This window comes from Eucalyptus grandis, chromosome 5 (assembly GCF_016545825.1).
Source record: "Eucalyptus grandis isolate ANBG69807.140 chromosome 5, ASM1654582v1, whole genome shotgun sequence".
Taxonomy (NCBI): Eukaryota; Viridiplantae; Streptophyta; class Magnoliopsida; order Myrtales; family Myrtaceae; genus Eucalyptus; species Eucalyptus grandis.
Genome location: NC_052616.1, coordinates 22,707,279 through 22,719,690, shown reverse-complemented (window position 1 = coordinate 22,719,690; position 12,412 = coordinate 22,707,279). Strand labels below are relative to the sequence as shown.

The 12,412-nt window shown below is 40.2% G+C and overlaps 2 protein-coding genes across 2 annotated transcripts; one reads left to right on the top strand and one right to left on the bottom strand.

The window, feature by feature from the left end:
- LOC104446424 (aspartic proteinase CDR1) lies at positions 1-1,319 on the top strand. Its single transcript, XM_039313456.1, has 2 exons — positions 1-801; positions 1,005-1,319. The coding sequence occupies exons 1-2, from the start codon at positions 1-3 to the stop codon at positions 1,317-1,319; spliced, it is 1,116 nt and encodes a 371-aa protein (XP_039169390.1).
- Positions 1,320-2,091: 772 nt separating this feature from the next.
- Positions 2,092-8,192, bottom strand: LOC104444531 (AUGMIN subunit 7). The gene is made up of 9 exons (XM_010058220.3): positions 7,892-8,192; positions 7,718-7,803; positions 7,481-7,542; positions 6,078-6,169; positions 5,714-5,839; positions 4,595-4,685; positions 3,740-3,847; positions 3,535-3,633; positions 2,092-2,639 (listed from the first exon to the last, which is right to left on the bottom strand). Exons 1-9 carry the CDS (start codon positions 8,023-8,025, stop codon positions 2,442-2,444), a joined length of 996 nt encoding a protein of 331 aa, XP_010056522.1. The 5' UTR covers positions 8,026-8,192; the 3' UTR covers positions 2,092-2,441.
- Positions 8,193-12,412: the final 4,220 nt, after the last annotated feature.

Here is a 12,412-nt window from a genome sequence, read left to right as displayed (position 1 = left end):
ATGGAAGCCTCTCTCAAATTCCATTCTCTTCTTTCCTTCACTTTGATTCTTGCATTCTCAATTCTATGTGAATCTGCTTCTGATTATGGCTTCACCACGGAGCTGATCCACCGCGACTCGCCGAGGTCCCCCTACTACAACCCGGCCGACACCCCGTATCGACAAGTGGCCAATGCCATTCGCCGGTCCATTTCCCGTGCCCACCGTCTCAGCCTAAACTCCGGTGGCGCCACCCTGGACACCCCCTCCGCGGTGATTACCTCCGCCAAGGGGGAGTACGTTATGAAGGTGTCGCTCGGGACCCCGCCCGTCGACTTTCTGGGGTACGCCGACACGGGAAGCGACCTCATATGGACGCAGTGCAAGCCGTGCACGGATTGCTTCGAGCAAGCGAGCCCCCTCTTTGACCCGAGCAAGTCCTCGACGTACAAGGAGGTCTCGTGCCAAACGTCACAGTGTGAAGTGATCGACCAAACCTCCTGCGGCGGGGGAGCGAGCCTTTGCGAGTACTCTTACTCTTACAATGATCAATCATACACTCAGGGAAACCTAGCCACAGAGACCATCACCTTGGGGTCCACCTCCGGCCGGCCAGTGAGCTTCCCGGAGCTGGTCTTCGGGTGTGGTCACAACAACAACTTGACCTTCAATAATCAAGTGGACGGAATTGTCGGGCTCGGGGGTGGCGACGCCTCCCTCGTAACCCAGCTGGGCACTGCCACCGGCGGGAAATTCTCCTATTGCTTGGTGCCCCTTTTCTCGAATGAAACTAGCAAGTTGAACTTCGGGGCCAATGCCGGGGTCACGGGCGACGGCGCCGTCACCACTCCTCTAATCCAAAAGGACCCAAAACTTTCTACTACCTATCCCTAGAAGCGGTAAGCGTCGGCGAGACGAAAATAGACTTCCCATCCGATGGCTCTTCCCCTTCCGTGGACGAAGGCAACATCATCATCGACTCCGGCACGACCTTGACACTGCTGCCTCAGGATTTCTACTCCCAGATTGAAGATGCCCTGGCCAAGGCCGTTAACTTGCCCAAGGCGAGCGACCCGTCTCAGGTCCTCAGCCTTTGTTTCCAGGTCGGGTCAGATGCCCAGCCCAGCATTCCGACCGTGACCTTCCATTTCAAGGGCGCAGACGTGGAGCTGAACTCCGGGAACACCTTCGTTCAAGTCGCCGACGGCATCATATGCCTCTCGTTCAGACCGGCCGAGATGTCAATTTTCGGCAACTTGGCGCAGATAAACTACTTGATCGGATACGACATTCAGAACGCGAAGTTGTCCTTCAAGCCTGTTGATTGCACCTCGAACTGATTTCTTTTAGGGCACGTCTTTTTAATTCATATGGTTTAGGATCGTGTGGACATATCCTATGTACTCGGCCGTTAATAATATTCACCACGTTCTCAAAAGTAGATGCCCTCTTTGTTTTCTTCCTCTCTTTCTCTAGTTCATATGAATTTTCAATCATTTTTAATTGAGTTAATATCACGGAAAACTCCAAACTCGACAAATGTACCACATACTAATTTTTTTACTACAAAAAACCCTAATATCTTGACTCTGTTTATTTGATGAAAATACAATATAATAAAAAAATTTTCTAGAAAAGTATTTTTCAAGAACTTGACTTTGTTTTCCTCTGGAGGTTGAAAATACAAAAATGAGTAGGGAGACTAATTTTCGCTCTTCAAAATATGAAATTAATTTGTTTTTTCTCTTAAGGAATGAATTGTCTTTTTTGGAGCGCTTCGGTACATTGCTTGATTTACATGCTTCGTTTGATAGGTGTTGCTTCAATGGGAGATGAGTCATTCCAGTCGAACTTGCTTCATGGAAGAAGCTAGTTTGGTAAACCCATCCCCAATCAGTCGACAAGACGTCTTCTCTGTTCTTTTGGAAAATGACTTCCAACATTTCTGACTAAGAAGGTATATTCCTTAGTTTATAACCTAAGTTTTCTTATCTACGTTAAGTCATTTTCCAAATGAAGAAAACATTTTCCAGTAAAATGTTTTCCTCCGAAGAAAACAGCTTTCAGATGCAAACTTGTGACTCAAGAAATAGAAGAAGCACAGCAATATTGAAATAAAAAAGTGAGGCGTGTATTCCTAATATTCCCATCTCCCGTTCAAAGCCGGAGCTGGCAAGTGCTGTCACGACAAGCTCTAATGCGTGATAGTGAGCAGTTCTCACAAACGTAGTCCAAATATCTACATAACATATGACAAACCATGTTTAAATCAAACCCACCCATTTCTTCTTTAGGCCAACGAGCAGCAAGTCCAATATACAGGGAATTGACAATTTCGCCAACTGTACAAATGTGGTTGCTCAAGCACGAAATTGGATCTCTTTCTAAAGAGGAATAAGGTGGTGCAATTTAGAACTCATTAACACAAAACAATAAGAGAAACTTCTCACTAGACAACTTAATCATGAGAGCACACCCTCCCCTCTTTCACGTGCAATGGAGGCTGAAAGAATACCGAGGTCACGATTTAAGAATGTTAATGCAGATTCACATTCTGAGATTATTCTCGTGACAGAGGAGGGTTCGCCAGAAGCCGTTTCAGACAACCCAACAGCCAGAGCTGCATATGAATCTCTGAGATTCCTCAAGTTACCAAGGAACTGCAGAAAGTTTTATTGATGGATAAGGTTAAAGATGCTTAAGGGATGCTAAGTATATCAAGGATATAAGTTAGTCATAGAAAATAATGAAACCTACCAAACTGACAGAACCACTACCTTAGCAGAAATTTCGGTACACAATATTAATCAAGCTCAGAGTTTGAACACTATCAATCAGTTACTCTTAGGTAAAGTGACATCCCATTAAGAAATGCAAGCGTATACAACAAATATCTTTTTTCAGAGTTGAAAGTTCTTAACTTTTGTCTACATGCACATACAAAATTTTAAATCAGAGAGAGAGAGAGAGAGAGAGAGAGAGAGAGAGCATCTTGATGCAAAATCAACATGTGAAAACATGCAAAAAGTTTGAATATATCAACAAGCTTATACATAACCCACACAAGGCTTCTCTTAAGATTTTATGATTCAAAATTATCTCCATGGCCAGCTATGACAATCATAGTATGTGATTTTAACATGGATAACACAAATGCAAGAAAAGTAGGTATCTTAATTCATCTAATGCGATGCTTAAACTATCTCTGATAGTACAGGCCATATAAAAACTATCCCTGGTGGTAGTTTTCCTGTCCTCTTCTTTTTCTTTTTCTTTTTGTAACAAAGTTTTCCTGTCCTTGATTGGAGAGTACTGTGTATCTTAGGAAAATAGCATATCACTAGAAAACAAGAAAACTTTTACTCAATGAATATTTCATGCAAACCAAAACTGAGGGCTTTTTAAGTTTTCTACAATTTCACCTCATCAACATTTAATTCTTGATTCACTTAATGTATTAATTGAGAAGATCTGATGGTGGACTTCAATGCAGCTAAAAGAAGTGAGGGTATGTGAGATTTCATCAGAGCCTATATTTAAAAAGCATTCGAATACCTTCAGAAGCATCTTGTATGCTTCCAATAAGCGATTAGCAGCTGGTCCAAACCCATGGAGTTGGGGCACCTCCATCATGTGTGTCCAAGGGCGAATTTCCTACAAACAGAAAAGTAGCACCAGATGTGTCCCTCACAAGAAGCCACCTTCGAAAAATAGCTTAGGAAATCTAAAGTATCAAATTAAGGCAAGAAATTATGAAAACCTTCGTGTAGATCATATTGAATGTTCTCGCAGTTTCTAGAAAAGATTCCAAATGTGCTCGTAGTTGCGCTTCAACTTCTGTGTACTCCTCATCTGGGTTGTAAGCATGCTGAGACAAACAAATATCTATAAGACTTAACAAAAAGGTTACAGGGAGAATTTAAATACTAATGAGCACCATAAGAAATATGACTGAGAAATGTTCTAGAAGTGTCTCTAAGAAGAAGAAACTGAAAAAAAAATGAGGAAGTCAGAAATATCCAGGAAAACATGAAAAATAGACACTTCCAAATACTGATCTAGGTCTGTCAAAAAAAAAAAAAAAAATATTGATCTAGGCACATGATGCTGCTGTAATCAGGAACAAATAAAATATATATATCTGAATGAAAATTTTGAATGACATGTTAAAAGGATAGAACAACCTAAATTTAGTTCCTAGCAATTCTAATTAGGCCAACAAGGAGCAGTGTAGCTGAACTCAAACTTTGTACCAGATAAGAGTCAGCCACCAAAAAGTACAACATACATAATTACTTGTGCAGAAAGTCCTTTCCTAGCCTATGATATGTTGAGGGCCTAGAAGATGCATTTAACCTTGACTCTCTGAAAGCCAGGTAGTTGAAGCAGGCCATTGTTGGAAGGATTAATGGTGGAAACAGAAACTTCATCCTCAATAAAAAAGGCAAGAACTCAAACGTCTATGGTATTACATTATTCATCACAATTGCATGAGGGAGAGGAGAGAAACTTCACATAGGATAGTAGTAACCAGGGAGCTGTTCCACAAACTAATAATGTGAAGTATATTAAAAATGTATAAATGAATGGCTACGGTAAAGGATATCAGGCAAACCTTTGATGCTAAATCATCAACTTTCTGTTGCAGATTCATGAGTATCTTTGATTGTTCAGAAAGCTTTGTCTCTAACTCTGAAACATCTGGCCTGCAAATGAACTTTGGTTAAAAGAATTCAATTTCAATACATGCAACTGACAAAGTTTCATTCAAATGTTCTTTTCATCAATACTAAGCGGTAATCGCAGTTTACCCTGCTCAAATATGGCATCAGGTGCAATTTATCCCAGTCTCAATTTTTCCTATCCTCCCTCCACCCATTTAAGCCTACCACAAAACTGAAATTGGCACTCCAAGGCCTACATGCCAAAAACACCCCATTACATAATGGTATTTTTCCCTCAACTACAAAGACCTGCAATGTCCTCCCTATCCTTCCAACTTTTGCCATCAGCCTACTGAAATTAAATTGTGCAGACAGATAACCTATTATTCAATTTATGGTTTCCTTGATGATGTCTTATTTCTTTTTCAGACATAAAACTATGGGACACAGTTAACAAGTAGTAATAGAGGCTAAGAACCGAAAAAAAGTCAAAACAACCATATGCAACTTCTTAAAAATAATAAATTCATGAATTGCCTTCACTTACTACGCTGAGTGTAAAAGATGCAAGTTGGACTCTATGCTCATTGCAATGTCAAATTAGTACACTCTTGGACTGCTTATTCAGTCAATATATAACACCATAATTGTTTGATAAAACTGTTAATTCACACTTGATACAACTGGTCTGATTCGAACTTGACATCAGCAACCCTATTTCATAAAAACTGAGAGAATTTGAAAAATTGAGACAAATTTAAAGACAACCTCAACTCGTCGACTACTTGTAACAAACTGAAAGCCCCAGAGGACAATTGCCATGATTGAAAAAATAAGGGGAGAATTAAAAATGATAGATGATCATTGGAAGGGACCTGAAATTAGACACAAGAGTACTGCTCATTATCTTCAAGTTTGAATTAGTTATTTGCAACAATTTTAGTTATTAGGAGGTAATTGCAAAAATGAAACTAGAAGACAGTTCACCACATCCTTCAGGACGGAAGAACAGCTTTCTAGTAGCAGCAGAAAAATTGTAACACACCATGAACAAGAAGAGGATGCCTTACAACGGATATATAGATTGAATCTGAACGTCAGCAGGGAAGAGCTTGCACTCCTCAGAAAAAATCTGAGCTTGCTTTTCTGCAATAGAATCTATTAGTTGAATATCTTTTGCTGCTTGCTCATCCACACTGCAAAAGACAATAACAGACACCAATTCAGAAGATGAAGTTGCTGGCCAGGACATTTTTCCAACATTCAGTCGGCATCCATATAAAATGAACTTGTACATATTCCCTACAGATGAGTGTGCCAATGCCTGGATAGTCCATTTCTAGAAGAACTCAATTAATTTCAAGTGTCTTAATAATCTCATGAGACAGTTATTTTAGGGTTAAAATCCAGTAAACATCAACCAACAGAGCCCACCTCCACTCGGGATTATCAGCATAGATGCTCGCCTCAACAAGATCTACAATTAGCTGAAGCATTTCAGTGCGATCTTCATAAGTTCCTCTTCCCTGCAACAAAAACGTATCTCATTCATCAGGAGCTAAAATAGAAGTACTTCAAATGTCGCTGAGCCAAAATTACTAGAGAAGACAAATGCAACAACAATCATTCCAGGGATTCTTTAACCAGAAGTTTGTGTTTACCCAATTTAAAATGGATAAATGATGCTCCTTAATATATATAGAATGGATTATTGTTCATATAGTCCTAGATCAGTATATTCCAAGCATTTAGTGAATTAAACCCTCAGACAGACAATATCAAAATCTAATGATTCTCAATCAGACTCATACAATTGAATTGAGGCAACATGTTATATCTCGACGTGCTCTTCTCAATGCTAGGTATTATAGTAATTACCATTTATAGAAGAAGATATTCGCATGTTCTATCCTTCAGAAGAAACCAATGTCCAGATGAATAATCACTTTAAAATGAATTATCTGTCAGAGGATGCACTATAAACTAAAAACACAACAAGATCCATTTAGCGAACCCACCAGGAGAGAAAAGGTTTTGCTCCTCTTCTTCTTTTGTTTAGACTGTGTAGCCCTAGACATATATTTAATAGATCACCAGTGGAAAGCCAAGCTCTTTCAATAAGAAGTATGCACGCTAGCCTGAAAGTACAGGTTCCTCATTGCCTAGCACGCTAAAGCTATTGAACACACATCCACACAACATGCAAATCCAGACAGCAGACACTAATAGCATATATGCATCATCCATGTCCATGCACTCACCCAACATCCACATGTGCATGCACACACCTAGTGTGCATATGTCTGAGGATGGACAACTCCAACATAGGCACAAGCATGCATAACCATGTGCACGCATCGACAGTCACCTCTCCTCATCTCCCAATCATCTCAGTACAATTTTTCACAAACTGCTTCTGTATGACCAACTTTGCAATGCATGGATTAATCTATGGAAAAGCCAGTACTTCAACATGCTTCAAAAATTCAGAATTGTTTCGTAACCTCCCAATGCCACATAATTTGGAACGTCTCCAATTTTTCTGCATTAACTACACAACGATAATTGTGAGCCTTCCCCCTGCGTCATTACTCCGGGTACTGTCTAATGCATTAGGAATTCAATTTTAGAACTTGCTCATTTGTGTACTAATTAACCAGTCTATCAAGAGCACCCACGGTAGGCTAATTCTGCATTTTCTCGCGTGGGGGAGAAAGAGAACTACATCATCATACCAACTCCACACGAGAATCTTGACGTGGTAGATCGATTTATCAACAAGATGCAGGTAAGTGTTCTGAGAGCCACTGAATCGATCAAAACAGGTGACCACTGACCTGTATAACTTCCGTGTCGACGGTCGTCGTGATGCCTAGAAACTTCGCGATCTCCGCCAAATCTGGGCAATTCAAAAAAAGGGGTGAAAAAACGCGCCTAGTGAACCGCAGGGTCTTATTCCGAAATCAATCGAGGAAACGCTCGAGAGCCCACGAAGAGCAGAGACGAAAGGACGACGGGGAGCATGGAAATGGCGAAACTTTGAGGGGAGGGAGAAAAGGGGGCAGGGGGCGCACATTGTATGCGGGAGGTCTCCTCGTCGCGATCCATGGGGTCGCCCTGCAGGTTCTGCTGCGAGAACGGGGACTTGTCGCCCAGGAGCCTGCGGAATTCCGGCGAAGGAAGCGTGAGCGAGCGGAACGGTTCTTCGATCCGGTCGACGGATCGAGAAAGGGAGGGAGAAGGGGGACCTGAAGAAGAGCCATTCGAGGAGGGCGTAGCGCTCCATGCCGGCGAAGAGGAGGGACTGGGCGGGGGCGTTGGCGCGGGGGTAGTTCAGCGTCGCCAGCTTCTTCTGTATCTCCTCCATCTGCTTCGCCGCCATTCTCTCTCTCTCTCTCTCTCTACTGTGTTTTCACTGGGAAGTCTCCCGGTTTTCGGAGAGGTGCGGATCTGGTTAGTCCGAAGGACTGATTCAAGAAGACCGGACAGCTCCGGCTGCCTCCCCCTTTTCTGGGAGGAAAATATTAGGCGGTCCGGCCACTCCACGTCACAGCAAGCCGGACCGGTCAATGAACGCCATGTGGCGCCACGTGTCCTTGTGGATCTCACCCTCTTCATTTTAACATGGAGGACACTCTCTGTGTCTCTCCTACTTTTCTTTGAAGTTCGCTCCCAAACTAAGATCTGCCTCTGCTGTTGCCTCCAAAAGCCTTATCGAGGGCTACCATTCATCCGGAAACCATGGTAGTCATGGTGTATGTGCTCAAGAATCCCTCGTCCATTGAGATGATTAGTTGAGCATCACCCAATGTAAGTTGGGAATTTAATAAAACTCTTTGCAAAGTTGACAATTTTTGCATTCCACTCTTCTTCGACATCCAATAGAAAAGAAATGAACTTTAATAGATTGGTCAATGTAAGATTACTAATGGGAAATGCTCAGGTAATCGTCTCAATGGACGGAGGATTCCTGGGTGGAAACACCGTGGTTGACAAGGCTCCTAGAGGAATCGTAATGGCTAAAGGGGGTCCTAATGGTGACTTAATGGAGGCAAAGTTGAGTTTGGACCCAATAATTGTGATCAGCAAGGGCTCTTGGAGGAATTGTAGCCGTTGATGAGGTTCTTGAGGTGACGAATGGTGGAAGCAACGTGCTAGAGGCAGATTTAAGTTTGGGTGTAGGAAAAGAGGGAGCGAAATTTGAAAAAAAAAATGAAGAGGGAGAGAGTCTTCATTTTTCCAAAAGGCCAGGACCCTTGCGGGCCAAAATGAAGGGAAAAAAAGAAAGATGAAAAAGAAAAATTATTAAAAAATTCAAAAATTATTTAAAAATCCACACTAACATTGGCCATGTCACATAGGACAATTAGCATACATGTCAATAATTTCCAATCTAAATTAAACGGATGAATTGAATTAATACCAACTGAAAATGTTTATAATTGAATTAATATAATCGAAAGGTTTAGAACTGAATTAGTATCATGCAATAGGTTTGAGACCTTTTGTACTTTTCCTTGCAAATATGATATTATCACAACTCTTCCAAATTTAATTATAAGGATAGTCAAGTCATAATACAGAGACATCATTGGATTACTACCATCTTGCATATTTCATAGAAAACTTGTCAAACTTGTTTGAAAAGGAAAATCCTTGATCCTCCATCCAAAATAGAGGTGATTATAAGCTTCATAGCTAGTCCATGCTAGTTTGGTCTGTTTTAGGCAAGTGTTTCGAAGACTATTGCTCAAGTTTATAAGAAAACTTGAGATATAGTATCAAAACAAGCATCATATCTAAAGATGGGCACGAGGCGAGACAAGGCTAGAGATCACATTCTCCATCCCCACCTTGCAAGGTAGAGCTTTGCCTTGCCACCACATGAGGGGCATGTCCTTGCTGGGGATGGGGCTCCCCTACAAGGAATCATATTCCACATAGAATAATAAAAGTATCTTATTGTAGAAGTTTTTATAATAACTATGAATTATGCTACTCTAAAATTATTTGGAAAGTACATATTTTATTTTATTTTTATTTTAGATCAAGTGGTAATTAGTTTTCAAATTAAAGATTTGTTTGTTTGAAGAAAAATTACTTTGGAAAAATTATTTTTCAATTTTTTAGTGTTTGGATGATGAAAAGCCAATCGATCTATGAAAAACATTTTCTATCGACTAAAAATAACAAGGTGAGATTAAGGAAAAACAACTCTCCTTTTTGCAAGAAGGAAATCACAATTCCCTAAACTATCAAACAAATGAAAATTAACCATCTTCCTTGAAAATTGTTTATATCAAAAAACATTTCTTTCATCATGAAGTTTTAAGTAAAAATAAACGCACCATAAATGCCCATTAAAAGGAATGATTATGAGCACGAGATGATGAGAACAAACTCTAGTTAAACCCTTATTATTCTAATAACATCGTTTATAAGACTATTTTTGACAAAAGTGATGAGATAAGAACTGTTGTATGTGGGTGAAGAAAGGAGGTCATCAAGAAGTTCAGATTAAACACTTACAAAATGACAAATGGTGTCCTTAAATTTTTCATTATTTTGAGAGAATGATTAACTGGGGATAAATTGACACTACATGAGAGAAAATGATGTGTCAGCTTAATAAAATATATGTGTTGGTATAGATATTGCTAGAGCTTATGACTAACAGATAACCTGAATGCTCACCAATTTGGGTTGTGTTAAATGCATGCACGTGCAAGGAGGATAACGAGAAGACGAACATCCTCGCAGTGCAAATGCTGGGGAACCGATAATGGGATCAACGTTGATGGCAACGAAATCGATGATGATAAGTACGAATCTAGTAGTGGTGATTAAGCAACAGTGTGAAGAATCTTGTAAACGATGCGGTGTACGAGAGTGCACGGGGAGTTTATGGTGGCCCTCAAGTGTATATCACTCTCCTCACCTTCTTCCTCTTCTCCTTCCTTTGCCACTTCCTCTCCATTCGCTTCATCAACCTAGTCAACATCCTCACCAACTCCCTTAGAAAAGTGATGGTGCATAGTCGTCAAAGTATGCAATGAAGTCGTTAGAGAAGAGATTCGTTGCTTGATGCCGCTGCAAACTGCCTCTCTCACGCGAGTCTGCCGCCACCACCATGGATATTTGGGCCAGTCCTCGTGTCTCTATGTCCAATAATCTTGATTCATCTTCCTCAAATCCAATCACTCCAAGGCCAAGCCCTAAAACCATCACCAATACTACCAAAATAACCAGCACCAAAACCCACTTTGTATGACCCAACCTTTCCTACTAATCTTACCACATATGAAATATTAAGTTTTTGTATTCAAGTTTAATGCCTTATCACATGTCATTAGGCCTCCATTTTGAATTGTTTCACCCACTAAATCATAGTTTTATTCAACAAAATATCTTGCCATTTCTTTCTACTGGATGATGTCATCGTATGAGAAATCTTTAACCAAAAACGAAATCATAGTTTACTCAATCTAGGGGTGAGCAAAGAGAATCATTCAAATTGGGAACCACCCGGATCGGATTGAACCGACCAGTTGGCTCTAGTTCCCAAAGACGCTAGTTCGATTCCTAATTTCATGAAAATGGAACCAACAATTTTTGGTTAAAGGCAAAATTGACCACTCGGATCGGATCAGCTTTTTATTTTTCAAACCTTAATTTACTTCATTTTAAGTATTTGTAATAATTAAAGTGCCATCTCAAGACCCTTTTTAAGGCCCATCTCAATGTTGTTGTGTTTTCAGTAGAGCATATGACATTAGCCGGGAGATTAAGAAATGGGTTGCTTGTCGCTATTTATAGAGAACAAATAGCTTGTTAATCTCTACTATATACTTAATGTGGGACTAGGCCTTTCACTTCCTCTCCCTCCCTCCCTCCTTGCCTCCCTCCCTCTCACTCACTACCTCTCACGCAGGTGTCTACTCCAAGCCTCCAAGCCTCCGGGAGTCCTACATTGAATAATTATCAAAAAGCATTTGATAGATTGCCTATAAAAACTAAGTCAGGCAGTCTTAATGAGCATGCCATTTTGGCCTTTTGGCAAGAACAAAGTGTGAAGCTTAATAAAAGATGGGGTAATACTTGCTCAAGTAATTTGAATATTTTTCGCATGAGAAGTGGTCGCTTCTTTTGGACCGCCCAAAAGCCAAACTAGACTGGTCCCTCTAATCAGTCCTCGATTCCAACCTTTATCGATTCAGTCCTAGATTTCATAAATGAGGAATCGATCCCTACGGTCCAATTCCTGGTTCTGAGGTGAATCGGACTGATGGGAAACCAATCACCTCGAACTCAATCAAAAACCGAGTCATAATGTAGTCGACAAAAATTTGAAAAAAAAAATCATGTTCTTTTCTTTTATCTAAATGGTTCCCCGGTATGATAAAACATTCAACCGAAAACTAAATCATGTCAATGAAAAAAGTACATCTTTTTCTTTTTCCTAAATGGTTTTGGCTTGTAAGCAAGCTTACTCTTTTACCTTTTTTTGACCAAAAAAAAAAAAAAAAAAACAATTTCACAAAGAAAAAAGCTCATTAACATAATGTGACTACGAAGTCCACAGCTCTAACTCTTCTAAAAATGTTTCAGAGCATTAGTAATATCCCTTCAAGCTCTTAAGGCTTTGATATATTTTGAATCTACAGCTATATTTACTCAACATTTATATTCAACTATATGTTTTTCTACGCCATACTATTCTTTTGACATTTGTTCTATCCTTCCACTTCATCCTCATCCTCTTTCTTCAA